We start from the raw sequence: 21,725 nt of genomic DNA on the forward strand, positions 1-21,725 counted from the left end.
AGAGTGAGAAAAACAGACACTACCCTCAAGGAGCTTATATTCTAATGGGAGAGGTAATCAAGTTAAAAAAAAATACAAATAACTGCCCGGCCGGTGTTGCTAGTGGTTGAGCATCAACCTATGAACCAGGAGGTCACGGTTCAATTCCAGTCAGGGCACAGGCCCGGGTTTCAGGCACAACCCCCAGTGTGAAGTGTGCAGGAGGCAGCCAATCAAAAACTCTCTAATCATTGATGTTTCTATGTTTCCCTCTCTTTTCCTCTCTGAAATCAATAAAAAAATATTTTTTTAAGTGCATTGCATTTTTTGATAGTTGTCTAACGGAGGTAGAGGTATGGTCACCCCCACTGCCTATTCTAATTTAATTCAGAATGTCTCAACACTGGCCAAAATACCCTGGTTCTAAAGCAACACCTTGCCATTAATAGAAATATGTGTAAGAAAAACAAGTGGTAGGCAGGTTTTTATGTGCTTTGACTAATTATTCAAGGGGGCTTCCCCAAAACCAATCATTTGAATTGTCTCTTTGACGGTCAGTCATATTTTACTCCGTGAGACAATGCACCATAGAAGATTCCAGATAAGTGAGGGTATGCCTTTCTTTTAGAAAGTAAGTGAATGGACTATAATGAAGGGAGAGGTGGGAGCACAGAATGTTTGCTCAAGGCAAAGGAAAACATATGTTGAAGTAATGGGGGTGGGGGAATAAGTAAGGCTACGTAGACAAATGGACTGGTGGATTCCTGGCTCTGCCACTTTAGAAGTTTAGGACATTGGGCAAGGTCAATGGACCTTTCTGAACCTGATGCTTCCGAAGTGCCCGTTTTTCTTAGGTACAGATGATCCCCAATAAATGCTAGTTACTATTACAATGAAACATGAGAGTCCAATGTAGAAAAATAATATAAGCCCTAACCGATTTGGCTCAGTGGATAGAGCGTCAGCCTGTGGACTCAAGGGTCCCAGGTTCGATTTCCGTCAAGGGCATGTACCTTGGTTGTGGGCACATCCCCAGTAGGGAGTGTGCAGGAGGCAGCTGATAGATGTTTCTCTCTCATTGATGTTTCTAACTCTCTATCCCTCTCCCTTCCTCTCTGTAAAAAAAAAAAAAATCAATAAAATGTATTTTAAAAAGAAAAGAAAAGAAAAGAGAAAAATATGGGGATGATGAGGATGAGAAGGAAAAGCTGGCTCTCCAAAAATAGGGCCCAAACCACAGAAGCTTAAAAGTCATTCAAAATTCTAATGAATTCTTTCTAAGTTGAAGGAAATATTTTAGTACGATTCCTGAAATACATTTTAATTCTGAGTCACAGTTGTGATGTGCAATTTGTGGAACAGCTATAAAAACAAATAGAAAACCTTTCAAATGAGTGGATATTTTGGGGAAGTTTGTGGGCGTGTGTGTGACATGTTTGAAATAAACTGTTTTCTTTCTCTTTTTTTTCCCGATTGCTCATTGTGGGGCAATACATGACAGATTAGTACCAAACAGATAATTTGGTACAAAAAGAAACATCTATATTCAATGACTATAAATTTAGCATCTCCAGCCTCTTGCCAAGGCATCTTCATGTTATCCAGCATGGGGCTCAGCTACCGACTGTGTCAGTCAAACAGCCAAGAGTATCAGGTTCTGTTGCTAGAAATATTCCAACTCAAATCATCTTGGCAGACAATACCCTCCCCTAAATTTCTTTGTTTAGTAAAGTAAATTTTAGGAGACTGAATTGAAGCAGAAAACACAAGTAATAGCCACGATCTCTACTGCGCAATTCCAAAATAAGATAAAAATAAATGAATACATAAACAAAAACCCTCTGAAACCAAAAGTGTTTTTTATAAGTTTGGTACCAGGACTATTTGGCAGCAAAACCTGCTGTGGACAAACACGTCTCAGTGCTCATATCCGTGAGCAAAAGTCATGCACCTTTTGCTACTTGCTGACATTTTGTGACTTGGGGATTAACAATTGCACTGTGAAAATACCCACAGGAGTTAAAGACATGTCTCTGGGTAACAGTGAGAATAAGACAAGTAAGCATCTGTCTTTATCTATAACCCAGAGTGGAGTTATTGCAGAAGTTAGATGGTGGAATGTCTGAGATATCTTACCGAAGAATATGGTGTGGGAGCTACCACCATGTATGACTTAAAGAAACAGAAAGACAAGTTGTTGAAATTTTACAGTGACAGTGATAACCAAGAACTAATGAAAAATAGAAAAACATTGCATAGGACCAAAAATGATCTTGACCATGTTGATTGAATGGATTCAACAACAATGAAGTAAAGATATTCCACTGACTGGTTTGTTGGTCATGAAACAAGCTAGACCAGTGATGGCGAACCTTTTGAGCTAGGCGTGTCAGCATTTTGAAAAACCCTAACCTAACTCTGGTGTCGTGTCACATATAGAAATTTTTTGATATTTGCAACCATAGTAAAACAAAGACTTATTTTTTGATATTTATTTTATATATTTAAATGCCATGTAACAAAGAAAATTCAACCAAAAAAATGAGTTCGCGTATCACCTCTGACACGCATGTCATAGGTTCGCCATCACTGAGCTAGACTATGCCATGAAGAACTGAACATTGAAGGCAAGTGTGAATATTCAGGGGGCTGGCTGCAGAAATTTAAAAAGCATCATGGGATCAAGTATCTTAAAATCTGTGGTGAAAAGGCTGTTGAAAACGCTGAAAATTACATTGATAAATTTGCTAAGATAATATCTCCAACTTCTTCTTGCCCTAAACAAATTTACAATGTTGATGAAACAGCTCTGTACAGCTGCTAGATTCCTAGAAAGAGTTTAACAATGGCTGAGGGAAAGTACCAACAGGTTTCAAGGATAATAAGCAAAGGTTGACGGTTCTTGGCAATCCGAATGCCACAGGCACACTCAAGATAAAATTGGCAGTGACTGCAAAAAGCCTATATCTAAGATGGTTAAAAGGTGTTTGCAATTTACCTGTGCATTATTATACAAACAGGAAAGCACCCATTACAAGAGAAATCTTTTCGGATTGGTTCAATAAGCCCTTTGTTCCAGCAGCACAAGCTCATTGTAAGCAAGCTGGACTGGAAGACAATTGCAAGATTTTATTGTTCTCAGACAACTGGTCTGCACATCCCCCTCCTCAGCTGACAAAAACACATTAAAAAAAAAAACCAGGGATGGAGTCCTCTGAACAGCCTAAATAAGGGATTATACCAATTTAGGTCTTCTTAAGTAAGACCTTTGGACCCACCTGTATTTACCCCAGCTCACTTTTTCCTTACTAACCATTTTAGACATTCATCTACATTATGAAAAAAAGTCCAAGAAAATTGAGAGTACAAAGAAAAACTCTCCTGCCCTAGCTGGTTTGGCTCAGTGGATAGAACGTCGGCCTGCGGACCAAAGGGTCCCAGGTTTGATTCCGGTCAAGGGCACATGCCCAGGTTGCAGGCTCGATCCCCAGTAGGGGGCGTGCAGGAGGCAGCCAATCCATGATTCCCTCTCATCATTGATGTTTCTATCTCTTTTCCCCTCTCCCTTCCTCTCTGAAATCAATAAAAATATATTTAAAAAAAAAAAAAAAAAACTCCTGATGATCCACCACCCAAATGTTAACATGTTCATCTTTTTCTTTTTTTCTTTTTTTTTTGGGTGGGGGGGTGTTCATATACATGTTTAAAATGTCAGCTATTGCCAAAACTGGTTTGGTTCAGTGGATAGAGCGTCGGCCTGCGGACTGAAGGGTCCCAGGTTCGATTCCTGTCATGGGCATGTACCCGGGTTGCGGGCGCATCCCCAGTGGGAGGTGTGCAGGAGGCAGCTGATCGATGTTTCTCTCTCATTGATGTTTCTAGCTCTCTCTCTCCCTTCCTCTCTGTAAAAAATCAATAAAGTATGTTTTTAAAAAAATGTCAGCTATTATTACTATTGCCTGTTTCTTTTATAGTCAACTTTGCATTCCCTTTTTTCTTTTTTATTTATTATTATAAAATAAGCATTTTTACCATTTTTAAAAAATGCTCTTTATGAGCCATTTTCATGGCTGTTTAATAGTGTGTAATTTGGCCACATTATAATTCACTTAACTATTCCCTATTATTAGACACAGAGGGATCGTTTTTCAGGAAATTCAGTCCTCTGGGTTCCATACTTGGCCTCTCACGCTGGCATTGGTGTACGTGGCCAAGTGACAGGTGTTTCTATATTCACAGGATAAATATCTTCTTGGAGTCATCAACTTTTCACAAAATTGAAAGAGGAGATTTGTTCTAAAATAAACCCAACCCATGCATATTATGAAATAGAACTACAAATGTACGTGAATTTTTAAAATAAAGCAAGAAAAGGATTTTTTAAATTAAATGAAATGTGGTTGCAGAGAAATTATTTTGTTGACATATTTGTGAATTATAGATGCAGCCTACATTAGTAGAACTATGTGATGGTCTTTTGTAATACTTAATTTTACATCTTCGGGTTGTATATGTAAGAAAGGAGTGCTGCCTCCTTGGGCGTGGCTCAGTGGTTGAGTGTGGACCTTATGAACCAGGAGGTCACCGTTCAATTCCCGGTCAGGGCACATGCCTGGGTTGTATGTGGGTTCCATCCCCAGTGGGGAGCGTGCAGATGGCAGCTGAGCAATGGTTCTCTCTCATCATTGATGTTTCTATCTCTCTCCCTCTCCCTTCCTCTCTGAAGTCAATAAAAATATATTTTTTAAAAATCACCAAAACCCTCAAATCAGTTCTCATATATCCTTTGCCTAGCTTCCCAAAAGTTCACAACTTATATAATGATACTACAATTATGAAAGTCAGGAAATTGACTTTGATATTATACTATTAATTAATATACAAATCCTACTCAAATTTCACAGTCACACTAATGTTTTATATGGTCCTGGATCCAATTCAGGATCACACATTGCATTTAGTTCTCATGATTTTTCAGTCTCCTTCAATCTAAGATAGTTCTTCAATGTTTTTTTGCCCTTTATGACATTGACACTTTTGGAGAGTACTGGCCAGTTATTTTATTGAATGTTCAAGTTGGGTGTGTCTGATGTCCTCATGATTGAAGTTATGTTATGCATTTTTGGCAAGAATAGACGGAAGTGAGATTGTGGCCTTCTCAGTGCATTTCAGGAGTCGTGTGATTGTTTAACATTTTTATTGAGGTGACATTGGTTAATAAAGTTATGCAGGTTTTGTCCTGGCCAGTTTTCTCCATTGGTTAGAGTGTTGTCTTGATTTGTTCCCTGGTTAGGGCACATACAAGAATCAACCAATGAGTGCATAAATAAGTGAAACAACAAATTGATATTTCGCTCTTTCTCTCTCTCTCAATTTCTCTCTATCTCTATCTCTCTCTTCCTTCCCCTCTCTAAAAGTAATAAATTAAAAAAATTATATGTTTCAAGTGTACATCTTCTGTATATTGTATTGTGTATTCATCACCCAAAGTCAAGTCTCTTTCCTTCAGCATTTATTCCCCCCAACCTTTACCCTTTGCTACCTCTCAGCTACCTCCCCACAACCTCCTTTACCTCTTATAATCACCATAGTGTTGTGTGTCTATGAGTTGGTTTTGTTGGTTTTCTTGCTTGATCCCTTCCCCTTTCCCACCCAGCCCCTCAATATTCCTCCCCTCTGACAGCTGCCAGGCTGTTCTCTGTACCTATGAGTCTGTTTCTATTTTGTTTGTTTAGTTTATTTGTTCATTACATTCACATATAAGTGAGATCACATGGTATTTGTCTTACTCTTACCGGCGCATTTCATTAGCATAATACTCTCCAGGTCCATCCTCAAGTAAGATTTCCCTGACCTGGAAGCTTCGGGAAATGTCTTAATTAGTCTGTGTTTCTCCTCTGTGAGAGGAATTATTTTCTCCATATTTTCCCCAGGTTCCACTCTTTGGGACTTCTCTTCCGTTTTTAGAGAGGGGAAGGGAGAACTTCATTTTGTATATGGGAGGGAGAGTGCAACAGATTTATTTATCAACCGAAGGGCAAACAGTGGCAGAGACTGACCATGTGTTTTCCAAGGTCTTTCTTTTTTCCTTCTAGGCATTAAGTTAAACTACATTTGTCAGCCTCTCCTGCAGTTAGGTGGGGCCACAGGATTGAGCTCTGGCCAGTGAGATGTAGATCAAGTTGATAAATGTTGTTCCCAGGCTTATTACCTAAAATATGTCTTACAACCCTCTATGCTCTCTTTTCTTTTGTTAGCTGGATGTCAACATCTAGGACAAGACTAGATTCCCGAGGGACTGAACAGAGCAGAAAGCCCCAGCTGTCCACACGGAACTCTTTGTGAGTCACAAATAAACTTTTCATGTGTTAAGTCACTCAGCTTTTAGAATTATTTATCACAGAAACTAGTGTTAATGATGCTCATTAAATCTCCACTATACTAATTTAACATGCTGAAGGTTATATGACAAATGGGTAGCTAAATGTTTATTTAGAGATCCCAGACCTAATAAATATATTATTTCTGCTGTGGAATGAACACAAACTAGCCGATTTGATAAATTTTAATTTTCTAAGGGTTGCTTTTCTGACACGAATATAATGAAATTTCTGACCCACCCATAATGGAATAATGGATGTCACATCTAAATGTGCCTGCGGGATGGGACATAAAGAGATGCAAAGTGAAAACAACAATGAGGTACCATCTCACACCTGTTAGACTAGCTATCATCAACAAATCAACAAACGACAAGTGCTGGAGAGGATGTGGAGAAAAAGGAACACTCGTGCACTGCTGGTGGGAATACAGACTGGTGCAGCCACTATGGAAGACAGTATGGAGTTTCCTCAAAAAACTAAAAATGGAACTACCATTTGACCCTGTGATCCCACTTCTAGGACTATATCCCAAGAAACCAGAAACACCAATCAGAAAGGATATATGCACCCATATGTTCATAGCAGCACAATTCACCATAGCTAAGATCTGGAAACAGCCTAAGTGCCCATCAGTAGATGAATGGATTAGAAAACAGTGGTACATCTACACGATGGAATACTATGCTGCTGTAAAAAAGAAGGAACTCTTACCATTTGCAACGGCATGGATGGAACTGGAGAGCATTATGCTAAGTGAAATAAGCCAGTCAATGAAGGAAAAATACCACATGATCTCACTCATTCATGGATAATAAAGACCATTATAAACTTATGAACAAAAATAGATACAGAGGCAGAGCTGCCTCAAACAGATTGTCAAACTGCAGTGGGAAGGCTGGGGAGAGTAGAGAGGCAGAAGGCAGGGGGGAGGGGGGGTTGTTTAGAGATCAACCGAAGGACTTATATGCATATATATGCATGCATATAAGCATAACCAATAGACATAAGACACTGGGGGGTAGGGGAGGGCGGGGGAAAAAAGGAGACATATGTAATACCCTTTGTAATATTTTAAGCAATAAAACAATTAAAAAATATAAAATCAATAAATAAAACTTTTAAAAAAGCAAAAAAAAAGAGAGATGCAAAGTGACCCTAGCCAGTTTTGCTCAGTGGATAGAGTGTCAGCCTGTGGACCAAAGGGTCCTGGGTTCAATTCTGGTCAAGGGCACATTCCTCGGTTGCAGGCTCTTCCCCAGCCCAGGCCCTGGTTGGGGCGTGTGCAGGAGGCAACCAATTGATGTGTTTCTCTCACATCGATATTTCTGTCTTTCCTTCTCTCTCTTACTCTCTCTAAAAATCAATGGAAAAATATCCTTGGGTGAGAATTTTAAAAGAGAGAGAGAGATGCAAAGTGAAGTGGTTAAAGCCTTAAAATTGTTTTTAGGGATGGTCTTAGATCTGTTCCTGAGTCAACATCACAGTTGATCTATCATTCAAGGTCCAACTAGGTGAGAAACCACCCTGGATGCTCAAAAAGGGGGACTGTGGTGCAGGAAAGAGGAAGAAGTGGAGAAGTAATCAGAAGACAGTGGGGCAATGCAGGAAGCCGCCACCACTGTACGCAGGGAAAAGGTGGTGTAATTGGAGCCCCGGAGATAAGGCCGCCCAGTAAAAGACAGAGTCAAGGCAGACATATCTCAGAAGAGGAAGACCCTGCCATTCTCTCACCAGTGCCTCCCATGGACTAAAGCCAGCAGGGAGACAACTGACACTGGAACCTGAGAAAGACAGCATGCAGAAGCCAGCCTTCTGGCCTTCTGAGCACGGCAAGGGGATAGCAGGCCGGAGATGTGAGCACACATGAGTGGGAATCACAGAAACTGGTAAAAACAGGAGGAGCTGTAGAACATTCTATTCTCAATAAAGTCAAAGCTCAAGTGTTAGAGCAACTTAAATGAGCATTGCAGTCAAAGGTGGGCTATTTTAAAACTTCTCTTGCTTTTTTGGAGCTTCTGTTCTCATCATTGTGATTTATCACTTTTTTCATTTTTATTCTAGGTTATAGAAGAGCCAGCATGTGGGGGAACTTCTTTATTCCATGTTCAAATATGAAATCTCTGCAGGTGTAGCTTTTTTTCTCCTTCCATTTTTGTAAGCAACTTTAAGTATTTGAAAATCACAAAGGTGAAAGGTGGAAGAAACTCTGCCTCGGCTACTTAGCAGTTCTATGCTATTGGGCAAATCACTTAAGCAACCTCTGCGGGTCTCTTTTCCTCATATCTAAAACGGACACAGTATCTTATTTATCTCACTGGCTTATTGAAATGATCATAGTTTTCCTCTGTTTTAGTGAGACTATGCGAAAATATTGGTATATAGAAAAGCATTACATAATGCTAAAACATTATATGTATTAATATGTCTCCAAATTCATCTCCCTACAATTCCAACCTTTATTTTTGGGGGGGTTAGCTTTACTAAGATATAACCTAAATACAATTAATTTCATCAATGTAAGTGCACAATTCAATGAGTGTTGGCTAATATTTAGAGCTATGTAACTACTACTGCAATCATGATATAATCTATCATTGCCCCCAATAGTATCCCTCAGGTCCCTTTGCAATTTTTATTTGTTAGTCCTCACCAGAGGATATTTTTCCATCGATTTTTTATTTTTATTTATTTATTTTTAATATATTTTTTATTGATTTCAGAGAGGGAGAGAGAGAGAGAAACATCAATGATCAGAGAGAATCATTGATTGGCTGCTCCCTGCATGCTCCCCACTGGGGATCAAGCACACGACCTGGCATATTGCCCTGACTGGGAATCGAACTGTGACCACCTGGTTCATAGGTCAATACTCAACCACTGAGCCACGCCTGCCGGGCTCCCTTTGCATTTTTATACTTTAAAAGTTAATATATACCCAAGAGAAATGAAAACATACAGTCACACAAAAATTTGTACACAAATGTCCATAACACTACTAGTCATAATAGTTCAAAAGTGGGAACATCCCAAATGTCCATTGACTGATGAATGGATAAGTAAATTGCTATATCCATGCTGTGGAATATTATTCAGCCACGAAAAGGAATGAAGTACTGCTGCATTCTACAACATAGATGAACCTTGAAAGCATTATGTTAAGTAAAAGAAGCCAGTTACAAAAGACCACATATTGTATGATTTCATTTATATGAAATATCTAGAATAGGCAAATCGATAGAAAAAAAGTGAAGAATACGTTCTAAAATTGATTTTTGGGTGGGTGATGGTTGCACAAATCTGTGAATGTACTAAAAGCATTGAATTGTACCCTTTTAATGGGTGAATTGTATGGTATATGAATTATATCTCCATTAAGCTATTATCAAAAGAAAGGTTAAAAACTAAAGGAAATATAAAACAAAGACAACACCCTAACCAGTTTGGCTCAGTGGATAGAGCGTCGGCCTATGGACTGAAAGGTCCCGGGTTCGATTCCAGCCAAGGGCATGTACCTTGGTTGCGGGCACATCCCCAGTCAGAGGTGTGCAGGAGGCACCTGATTGATGTTTGGCTCTCATCAATGTTTCTAACTCTCTATCCCTCTCCCTTCCTCTCTGTGAAAAATCAATAAAATATATATATATTTTTTAAAAAAAACAAAGACAACATTTTATTTTATTTATTTTTTGAATTGTGTTTGAAAGTCCCCACAACTAGGAATGTGCCCTGACCAGGAAATAATGCATGAAATAATGCTCCAACCAACTGAGCCACACTGGCCAGGGATCTTTCAAATCTCTTTGCATGACAGTTTTCATGTCAATTTCTCAACCGCCAGGTACCAGCATCAATGTGGCTTCCTCAACTGCCCCCTCCCTCCTAGTTATTCTCTTTCACGTCATTTTGTTTAATTTTTTCATGTCACTTAACATAGTCTGTATTGATTTACATCTACTTACTTATTTTCTGTCATCCCCTGTCCACCCCTCCAAGAGTGTATGTCGGCAGAGATGTTTTTGCCTTGCTCATCACTGTAACCATAGTACTTGAATTAGTAGCTTGCACATGGTAACATCATTTAAAAATATTTGTTGAATAGATATACAAAACAGAGATAGCTATAGTAGAGATTGTTATACCTAGAACATTTTTTAAAGGGGGAAAAAAGCTCTTTTGGAAGAATCTAAGATATTAGAACTGCAAAAAAAAGGGACCCAATAATTGTTATGAAAGGCAATGCTATGCAGGCAGTGGAATACTATATCAGGTGATTGAGACCATGGTGCAAAATCTGCAGGTAATGGGGAAAACACCACCTTTAGGGAGGCACTACAGTTGAGTTATGAATTGTGCAGGTTCTAGAACCAAACAGACCTGAGTTCAAATGTGAATTATATGCTTTTTGCTGTGTGAACTTCCACCAGTTAATCTCTCTAAGCTTCAGTGGCCTCATTTGGAATATGAGAATAATAACAGTACCCAACTCACATGACTATTGTGATTAAAAAGACACTTAGAGCCCAGTCAACATGGCTCAGTGGTTGAGCATTGACCTATGAACCAGGAGGTCACAGTTGGATGGTTCGATTCCCAGTCAGGGCACATGCCCAGGTTGTGGGCTTGATCCCCAGTAGGAGGTGTGCAGGAGGCAGCCTATCAATGATCCTCTCTCATCATTGATGTTTCTCTCTCTCTCTCTCTCTCTCTCTCCCTTCCTCTCTGAAATCAATTTAAAAAAAACAAACAAAACAAAACAGTGTGCTTAGTACAGTGCATGGCATATGACAACTCAATAAATATTTGATAATAAGATTTATAATTTTGCTAAACCCAGCTCCATTCCTGAAATTATGCCCAATACTTACTCTGATCATATCTTATCAAATATCTAGGTAGTCACACTCCATCCCTCTTCCCAAAGTCATAAATAACTAGAGGCCTGGTGCATAATTAACTAGACTTTGTGGGCAGGTTGGGTCCGGCTGGCCTACCCCCATAGGGGCCGATGGGGTGGGGCCGGCAGGGGGGGAGGGGCCGAGGGCAGTTGGTAGGCCAGCCCCGCCCCCTGGTCGAACTCCCTGTCAAGGGGACAATTTGCAGATTAGCCTTTTATTATATAGGATAGGTGCTCAAAAAGTATTAGTGAATGATAGGAAGTTTGTTCTTGTGAACATGAAGCAAGTTCATTCATGTATACACAGTTATTACTAGTAATGGCAGCTACTGATGCTATATTTTTCCATCTCTGTTGACTAAAAAAAAATGAGAAACATCAGTGATGAGAGAGAATCATTGATTGGCTGTGTCCTGCACTCCCCCTACTGGAGATGGAGCCCACAAGCCAGGCATGTGCCCTGACCAGAAATTGAACCATGACCTCCTGGTTCATAGGTTGATGCTCAACCACTGAGCCACACTGGCTGAGCCCAAATCTGCTTTACAAAAAAAATCTCCTAGGTTACTGGTAACGTTCTGTTTCTTGATCAGGTGCAGGTTGCACAGGGTGTTTATTTGTGCAAAATTCATTGAGCTTTACCCTTAGGATATGTGTACATATCTCTGTGTATATTATTTTTACCAAAAAGTTAGCCAGGAACAACTCCCTGGTTTAGTCTTATGTATACTGATGCTGGAGAACCCTTGACTTACCTCTCTCCCAAAGAATTGTAAGGACTTAGAGGGCAGTGAAGGCATCTGTTTTAGGGTCTGCAGTATAGAATATACACTTAATAAATAATTGGCAAATAAATGAATGAATGAACAAAGGGAGAGAAGTGGCTTGTGGGTTTCTTCCCTCACTCTCTCCCAGACCTTATTGTTCCTTGCCCCTTCTGGAGCACATGACAGCTCATGCCTCAAAGTTACACCTCTGAAACCCTCCCCCCTTTTGAAACCTGCGAGATGCCACCCATCTTCCTCCCTACCACATGTTGGGTGTAACTGATCCAGGGCACCAGCCTGACAAGGGCAGGAGAAAGGAAGCAGGTGGAGAACGTTCTGTCCCCAGGACCAGCACTTCTGGCCTGCTTGGGACTGAGCCACCTGGCTCAGGCCTTCCTCCCCAGGTCTGGGAATCAAACTGGACAGATTATGTCCTTGGAGATTCTGCATTGCTAAAGCTTTTATTTCCATCTGTGATGTAAACTGCTACCTTAACTACTCAGCTTAAATTATGTAGGAATTTGAAAACTATATATTTGAATATTTAGGAGTAGCAATGAAGGTTTGTTGTTGCTGTGTGTGTGTGTGTGTGTGCGCGCACGCATGTGTTTTTTAGCAATCTTACAGTAGAAAGTGAGACACCCTGGGTGAAATATCACCTGTCATTTATTCAGTCACAAATAATTACCAAGAGCTTCCTAGAGATACAATGATGAACGAGAGTCATTAAGAACAGGAATCATTAAGGAAACTTAGTGGGGGGAGACATACAAACAAAGAATAATATTTAACTTTTTCATAGTATTTATGATGTGCTGGGCCCTTTTCAGATATATTCATTTCATCATTGTAACAACTCAGTAATGTTATATTATTATTCCCATTGTAGAGTTAAAACTGATAGTCAGGAAGGTAAAGTGAAGGAAGTAGGGAATCTAGTTTTAAGGATCAGGAAGTTCTCTCTAAATGAGGATTTAGATCTGAGGATTGAGTTGGAATCCGGCAGGCAAAGAGGTCTGGGGGAAGAGAATTTCAAGTGATGGAAACAGCAAAGAGATAATCATTCAAGGGACTGAAAGGCTGCTTTGTAGAGGGAGCTCAGGCTGCCTTGGCTCACTGGAGAGTCAGAGAAAAGTTCAGGGGGTTCGCCCGGGAGGAGCTGCCACAGCCCCGGGCTCCCCCAGTTGCAAGCCTTATGGGGTCCCTTAGAGCTCAGGGGATAGTGGGGACCTCTGTCTTCCAGGGCTTTAAAGGCTGGGCATTTAGGGAGTATCAGTAGAATATTCATCAGCTCTATGCAGATGTACCTAAGGAGATTTATTCTCTTAATTTGTCATCCTTGGGTGTGGTGGGCAAATGGCACTAATTGGATTGCTATTATCTGTCTCCCGGAGTAGGGTGATTTAAGCTATTCACCCTCTAGTTGGGAAGGAGAAGTGCAAACCATTTCCTCGTGTGTCCTTGTTTTAGGGAAGATAGGATTTACTAGGTGGCTGCAAACTGCTTTTTAGCTATCAGTCTTAGTTTCCCCATTCCGCTGGTCCTGGAATTTTCCTAGCTTCTTACTACTCTATAAGAAGATAACCTAGGTGTTTTTCTGTCTTCACATATGATAAGGTCAGGGAAGCAGAGATAATTAGAAGATTTAGGATTTAGCCCTAGCTTTGCTCTTAATAACCTCAGCCATCTCTCTGTGGCTCCGTTTCCTTATTTGAAAAGAAAGAGTGGATGGACTGTTGTCGGAGGCTGGAACAGCATTGGGTGGTAGACCAGTGGGATCAGACCATTCCTGGGTTCAGCAACCTCGGTACTTGAGTTCTGGCTAGGAAAGAATTCAGAGCCAAGACCCAAAATATAAAACATTTATTTGGTAAATCACAGAAGTAGAAAAAGTAATTCCTAGAAGAAACAGGCTTAGGAAACAAGTTATAGAGTTAAAGGGAGGGCCCTTGGAGCTAGGGAGTGAGGAAGCTAATGGTAAGGAGCCTGGGGAGAGGGGACAAGGACAGAAAAGGTTCAGGTTGCTCTCGGGAGTGAGAGCGCACATGGTCCATGTCCTACAGGTTTTAAAGGTGGAGATTTTGGGGAAGATTCCAGCGGAAGGTCTCAATAGAATATTCAGCCTTTTTCCAGGTGTGTCCTTTCAGGGTTGTGGTCTCCACTGATTGGCTGGCTGACACCTGGGCATGGGGTCATTATTCAAAGCAGTTGGTCCTGAGGTCAGCTGTGGCTGGTTTTGCTTTTCTGGGCCTGGAGCAGAAATACAACTGAGGCCTAGATGTTATCTCTAGGGAGGAAAGGTCAGGGGGTCCAAACTGCTAGGGGAGGAAAGGTCACCCTGGGGGTGAGGTCCCACTTTACAATTGTCCTTTGCTAGGCACCCAGGGCTTTCCACCTTGGTGACCATCTATACCTGGCCCATCATCCTTGCTCTGCTCCTGTCTAACTGCCTACCACAGGACCAGAGCGCTCAAGTGGGTTCTAAATGTCTGCTTCTAGGTAAGGTTCTGCTGAAGGCATTGCCAATCTGGCTGCTGCTGAATGCAGGGAAGCCTCTGACTCCTCCATGGATTAAGTACAAATAATGGAGAACATCACGCACAATACACCACACAATGAATATGGCTGCGAGCATGGTTTGCTCCGGTTGTTTGAAATGAAGGGTGAACTAATAATAACAATGAAATTAGAATAATGACCTTGAAACCAGACAACTAATGGGTCTGGGCTGCCTGTCACTACTTAAGCCAATTAAGCAAACAGGGTTGGATCATATGTAGGTTTTTGTGGGTTTTTTTTGTATTTTAATATATTTTTATTGATTCCAGAGAGGAAGGGAGAGGGAGAGAGAGATAGAAAAATCAATGATGAGAGAGAATCACTGATCGGCCGCCTCCCGCACGCCCCCCACCAGGGATCCAGCCCACAACCTAGGCATGTGCCCTTGACTGGAATCGAACCTGGGACCCTTCAGTCCCCAGGCCAACGCTCTATCCACTGAGCCAAACCAGTCAGGGCGGTTTTTTTTTTTAAACATATATTTTTATTGATTTCAGAGAAGAAGGGAGAGGGAAATAGAAACATCAATGATGAGAGAGAATCATTGATCGAATGCCTCCTGCACGGCCCCTTCTGGGAATCAAGCCCACAACTCGGGCATGTGTCCTTGACCAGAATCAAACCCAGGACTCTTGAGTTCACAGGCCAACGCTCTATCCACTGAGCCAAACCAGCTAGGGCCATATGTGAGGTTTTATTACAATAATGGCAGCCAATTTGGGAGAGCAACAGGTCATCACAAAAATCTACTCTCTATCTCCTACCCCCCAATAAACCAACTGCTTATATTGGGTAGAAAAACAAGGATTACATGGGGAAGTAGGCAAAAGGAATAAGAATGGGTATGGAAAAGTAATGAAAACGGGTAAAATGGTTACAGATTATAGGTAATGTGGGCTGGGGGGTTGCAAAGTGTGGATGCCTCTGGGACTCCATTGTTCTTTGGTAACAAGGTTGTTAATCTTTCCGTAATGATAGGCATTTCTTGGATGAGAATGGAAGGCATTCCAAGGTTAACTCCCAGGTCCCGGGGTGTACAACTCCCAGCCAGATGAAAATATGCTTTCTTTAATCAGAACAAAACAATCACGGTTAACAGAGCATGTTTAATATTTCTTATAACTATAGCTACTCTCTGCTATTCTATTTCTGCCCCTAACAATCTCTTTTGAGCACTTACTGTGTGACAGACTGTACCAGGTACGTTCAGGTAGATTCAAATGCTGAGGCCTCAGGGATTACACAACTTTGGGAAGATCCTCACCATCCGAATTTGTCCTGCCTACTGAGCATGCCCAGTCCTGTTTCCTATGGCCAGGTGTGTTAACTTTAGCAATGATTTTCTTCGGCTTGCTTAATTGGCTAAGTTGAAATTTGAGCCCAGTTTTGACTCCCAAGTTTCTGGTGTCGACCACCACTTGATGCTGAGGCTATCCCACCTCATTAAAACACAGGCAACTCCTTCACTCCACAAACAGCAAGACATTGTCTCTTAAAGTCCTTTCTGGGTGAGGAAAGCGCTTTTTATAGCCGGGGCTGCTTCTGTTTACTCGGTCTCTTCCAGCTCTGGCTAATCCTGCCTACAGCTGTGCCCTTCACTGTCCTTACACTGTATTCCTAGGTTTCCTCCCCGCAAAAGACAACTCCACGAGACCACGTGGTGCTCGTGTTTGCGCCAGCACTCCCCACCCTCTCCAAATCAGCCTACCTTTCTAAAAATAATCCCTTCTCCTCCCTCCCCTCAGGCCTGTGAGCAGTTGGATCACTTCAACTCAAACACACTCACAAGGGTTTCAGGGAGGAGGGAACAACGCGAATGACCTTGCGAAGGTATCTAGCCCACAGGCGAGAGGAGTAGCAAACCTGAAACCTCTACAAATTCCAGTATTTAACGTCTTCCCCGTGCATTCCTCCGGAAGCTGCCCGCCTCGCTCAGTCTCTCCTCGGCTCTCTTCGCTACACAAAGCCCAACCCGCCTATCCCTTCTTTGAAGACCCGGAGAACTTCAGTCCCCATGTTGAGAGTCGTCGGTGGCGGCGGCGGCGGGCAGGACTGGGCATGCTCAGTAGCGGGGACAGGTCTGGGAAGTGAGGAAGCCGCGTTTGAAGTCGCTGGGCCCCGGGATCCGGAGGAGGCGGGCGGCGGGGGCCCCAGCTGGGGTGGCGCTGGGATCCCCGATTCCGTGGCCGGGGAGAGCATGCTTCAGGCCGGCGCTGCAGAGCCCGCGCGCGGGGGGCAGGACGTGGAGGAGCTGGGGGAGAGGGTGGGAGGAGGGGAGGAGCACCCAGCTCGCCATCCCCCGGCGCCGGCTCTGCGGCTGCTGAATCGGAAGCCGCAGGGAGGATCCGGGGAAATAAAGACGCCCGAGAATGACCTCCAGCGAGGCCGCCTGAGGCGGGGCCCGCGCGCCGCCCCGCCAGCCTCTGCCATGGACGCTCACAGCGGGCAATCTGAGCGCTCGGCCCTGCACGCCCCGGGAGCCCCCGCGGGCGCCGGCAACGCTGCGGCGAACGGGCTGCTGCACAACGGCTTCCACCCGCCGCCCGTCCAGCCGTCGCGTCTCTGCAGCCGGGGCTCTGCGGGCGGCGGCGATGCGGCGCCCTCGCGCCTCCCGCTCCTGCCCGAGCTCCAGCCGCAGCCACCGCCCCCTCAGCACGACTCCCCGGCCAAGAAATGCCGCCTACGGAGGAGGACGGACTCCGGGAAGAAGAACCGGCCGCGTAAGTCCGCTGGGCGGGGAGCGCCGGCGGGAGGCAGAAGGCAGCGCGCGGGGCCAGGCACCCGGGAACGCCAGGGCGCGCGCCCCGTGCGCTCCAGCGCCCGGCGTCGGGGGTGGGGGTCGGGGGCACTGATCGGAGGGACGCCCCGAACTGATTTTTTTTTCCCAAGGAGCGCTGAGTACTAAAACTCGCTGTCTGAGCCTGAGCCTTGACTGCTTCCACCTGTAGAATGGGCCGATTGGACACGGAGCCTCGGGTGCTCCTTAGATCGCGGCTCTGTGGAAGGCAAAGGCACTGCTCGGCTTTCTGACTTGTCGGTGGAAAATTGCATGCGTGGGAACCTTTGATGGTGCCTGGGAGCCAGGGTAGAACTAGAAGGACTGTCGGAGCTCCCCTTTGCCTTATCGGAGCTCGTCTGGCTGGGTTTGGCGCTCCAGCAGCCAGCTTGCCCTTTGAATCGTAAAGTAGCAGCCAGCACCTTGGGTCTATTGGTGAGCTCGAGAGCTGGAGGCGTGGAGTTTGACAACCCTCCAAATCACAGCCTATTAAACGCTGTTTTTTTCGCAGCCAATGAAAGGACCGGTTGGGCCAGACACACCCACTGATACCATGTGGGCCGGAACTATGTGGGCCAATGAGGACTGGAGGTGGATTTTTTTTTTTTTTTTTTCGGTAGTGGAAACTGGAGTTGAGGGTTTCTAATGCTAATATACAGCGCAGAAAGCTGTAACGCACTATTTCACAATCTAAAGCTTGTAGATGTAATGTTAGCTTGCAGAGTACCTTCCCAGCAGGGCGTTCTGGGATGTAAATTTGTGGGTCGAGTTTAGAACTGGTTTTTCCTATCTGAGCCGAACCTCATTCAACTAGTTACATCTTTCTGGGTGTCTTTAATGAAGCTTAAAAATGGCAAAAAACAAAGTAAGTAAGATGCATGCTAAAAAGTGATTGCATTAAAACATGCACCTTTTGCATATAGGTTATTCTGTCATAGGGACATTGCTAGATAAGTTTTGGATTTTTCTGTAAAAGCTTAATATTTGGCAAACAGCTTCAGTTTGTTTCTCTCTGTTGATCCATTTAGACTCTTAGCTTTCTTACATTCAATTAAAGTCTCCGAGACTTTGCAAAGTATTTTAACCTGACTGTGGGACATGGTGACTCTGATATTGTGTTTTGTAGGTCAGAAATATTTAGGTTGAAAGTTAGATCTTGTCTGGAACTTTGAAGCCACACAGCAGATTTGGCCTTGGTTGTAAGGAAGACATTTAGCACCTGAATTTATATTTTCTTTCTTTTATTTTTTATTTTTTTTGAGACTTTTTAGAAAATGATTATTTATGGACTAAATGTTGATTACTTTTGTCTTATTAACCTGTCTTATTTCTTTGGAAACTACATTTTAGTTATTTCTCTCATCTACATTAGCAAATAGTATGAGAGTTTGCAATGTAAATAGCTAAAATATAATGAAGAACTGTACTGAGTTTTTGTTTAGTATTGCTAGCTTGAATGATCTATGTTTGAGGATATAACACTTCTTAAAATAATTTTGAGGAAGTGAAAATACACTCTTAATGGCTTGGAGACAAAGTAAAAATAACTTTGCCTTAACTCGTACTTGCAAACCCACAGGAATTATTTTAGAATACAAGAAAATACAACATTATGTCTGTGCTTTGTGTCGAAAAGTAAAATGGTTTGTAATTTTTACAAAAATAAGCATTTTAGTTTAAGTTTAGCAACCATATTTACTTACAAACTTTTAAAAAGGATTCGTCAAAATTAACTTTATTCTCCTACCATGTTTTCTTTTCTCAGATTTGAACAAGCATTTCAGAGATAGATTTTACACGTTCTGAATCACATATGCTGTGTTCACCACCAAAATTTCTTAGTTAAAACTAGGCTTAATTTAATATCTTCATACATTGCCTGTAAACATTCAGGGATCTTCTTATAAAAATACTACTGCTCAATCAGTTGATATTTAGGTACGCTATGATGAATCTACTGAGAGTTAAGCATGTCTCTATTTTCTTGAGTCTGATAGATTTTCTGTGAGCAATTATTACAAAGAGTATTTAAGAGTGTGTTAGTGGTGGAAGCACCGAAGCCGGACAAGTAATTTCTACTTACCAGTTTACAACATCAGACACCTACTTCTGTCCGAACAACTGTATGTTAGGACAGTCAGATGATCACTTCTCAGGCAGGCACCTGGAATGCATGTGTGGGAAGCTGTGTTTCTATTTGGTAATATTTTGAGTTGAATATGATAGCACATTCAAATGCCTAATGTTTAAAATAATAAATGGAAAAAAAATAAACAGGTCAGTAGTTTTCAATGATTTACAAAATTTAAATCTGAGCCCTCAGTGCAGGGACTGTTCACAATCTTGTCATCTAAAAATCAGACCAGTGGCAGATTGATTTCACTAAACCAGGAAGGGGGAATATTATTTGCTGTCTTCACCTAAAGGACCATCACCTCACCCTACATTATTCTTGCAAAGCTTTTCCAAAACTGCTTCCTCAATCTTGGCTACTTTACCTGCCTCTGCTACTTAGCAGCTAGCTGTGTGACCTCAAGTTACTAGCACTCATCCTGAACTGCTGGGCTTGGCTAGGTGATCTCCAAGCGTTGTTTCTTGTGCCTTCAAAAATACCAGGATACTTTTTGCCCCAGCTGGTTTGGCTCAGTGGATAGAGCCTCGGCCTGCGGACTAAAGGGTCCCAGGTTTGATTCCAGTCAAGGGTACATGCCTGGGTTTCGGACTCCATCCCCAGTAGGGGTGTTGCAGGAGGCATCCGATCAATGATCCTCTCTCATCATTGATGTTTTTATCTCTCTCTCCCTCTTCCTTCCTCTCTGAATTCTATAAAAATATATTATAAAAAAAAATACTATGATACTTTGGACCTGACTTCTGTGCTTTAGTATTTCATTATGCCTTTTTACCTTGTGCCAGTTGTTTTATGTTATTTGTCTTATCTCCCCAATTGAGATGGAAGAGTGATTATAGATAATGTATTTTCTTGTCTTATTCCTTGCACATGAATGTTTGATGTCACACAGGAAAAGGTATAAGTGGCATCACCACCTCATTGAGGTAGTTGTTTCCATCTCTGCCATAGACTTTGGCAAAGTCCTTCACTAGAGTTTCCATATGGTGTCAATAGGGAGATGCCTTGGGTCTGCTGGGTGCTCTGATTGTTTGAAAGCTATATATAAATAGCACCTTATGGAGGCAGCTCACCTCCCAAATATTTTGAAATGAATGATAGATAGTCCTAATAAGATGCAACAAGTGCCTGATGTCCCATTGTAAATGGTATAGTCATTTGAACCCCAGAGGGCTTAAGTTTGAATTGCAGCCGGGAGCTAGTAATTTAACTTCTGTGCTTCAGTTTTAGTATCGGTAGGATGGAGATCATCATACTACTTCATTGGGTTGATGTGAGGATTGAATATGAGAACTTAGATTCCTGCTTGATACATAGCAGTCACTCAGTAAATGCCAACTGTCGTCACCATACAGAACACTGTCCACCATTAATCCATAGGACAAGAAAATTGAGCTGACAGACAACCTCAGACTGACTTTCTTAGTTTTAACAAAAAGGCCTTGCCCTGGCCGGTTTTGCTCAGTGGTTGGAGCATTGGCCCTCAGACCGAAGGGCTATGGGTTTGGTTACTGGACAAAGGCATGTAGCTGGGTTGCAGGCTCCATGCCCCTGCTCTGGTTGGGACGTATGTGGGAGGTAAACAATCGATGTGTCTTTCTCACATCAATGTTTCTCTTTTTTCTTTTCCCTCCTTCCCTTCCACTCTCTAAAAATCAATGAAAAAAATAATCCTCCGGTGAAGGATTAAAAAAGGAAAAAAAAAAATGGCCTAGGATAAAAAAGACCACAAAGTTGTTTGATTAGGTGTAACACTTGTAGTCCCATAATTGCCTTATTTTGCCCTCCCCCTTCAATTAGATAATACAAAAATATACCCAAAAAGCTGGAAAAAGTACCCACGGTCCCATCATTCAAAGAAAACATCCACTTAAAATGTGCCATATCTGAAAGGTAGTACTAAAATGACATTTGGAATTCTCTTTTTAGCATTAAAACGTCATTTTTAATGATTTTATTTTTTTTCTCAATAGTCCATTATATGAGCATACCATAATTTGCTTAGTTTGTCGCGTAGCTTTAGGCTGCAGCTAGGGTCTGGCTTGACTAGGGCTGCAGCACCACCTTTGTACATGACTTTTCTACCCAATAAGTTATTTTCGATAAAATTGGTTGATATGTGTCTACTTTTTGGAGGAGGAACAGAAATGGCACAAAGTAGTATGTAGATGTTGCCTTGAAATCCTGGATATTTTAGACCCCAAGGACAGTGCTAGATAAGCCCCACTGGAGGACA

At 42.2% G+C, this 21,725-nt stretch overlaps 1 protein-coding gene and 1 long non-coding RNA gene across 4 annotated transcripts in view; one reads left to right on the plus strand and one right to left on the minus strand.

Moving 5' to 3' along the window:
- Positions 1–15,043: 15,043 nt before the first annotated feature.
- LOC139021898 (uncharacterized) lies at positions 15,044–16,968 on the minus strand. The gene is made up of 2 exons (XR_011473566.1): positions 15,763–16,968; positions 15,044–15,648 (listed from the first exon to the last, which is right to left on the minus strand). It is a non-coding gene; the product is annotated as an uncharacterized lncRNA (long non-coding RNA).
- The window catches only part of PANK1 (pantothenate kinase 1), a 50,097-nt gene continuing 44,712 nt past the window's right edge, over positions 16,341–21,725 (plus strand). For 2 of the 3 annotated variants that reach the window (XM_070432729.1, XM_070432730.1), the window contains exon 1: positions 16,341–17,302. In XM_070432729.1, coding sequence (XP_070288830.1) covers positions 16,597–17,302 — 706 coding nt within the window. In that variant the 5' untranslated portion in view covers positions 16,341–16,596. Of the gene's footprint in view, positions 17,303–17,989; positions 18,224–21,725 lie in introns of those variants that run through there. The other variant, XM_070432731.1, reaches the window with a different exon arrangement.

The sequence above is a fragment of the Myotis yumanensis genome, unplaced genomic scaffold (assembly GCF_028538775.1).
Source record: "Myotis yumanensis isolate MYYU_CA2020_CCGP unplaced genomic scaffold, mMyoYum1.0.hap1 SCAF_13, whole genome shotgun sequence".
NCBI lineage: Eukaryota > Metazoa > Chordata > Mammalia > Chiroptera > Vespertilionidae > Myotis > Myotis yumanensis.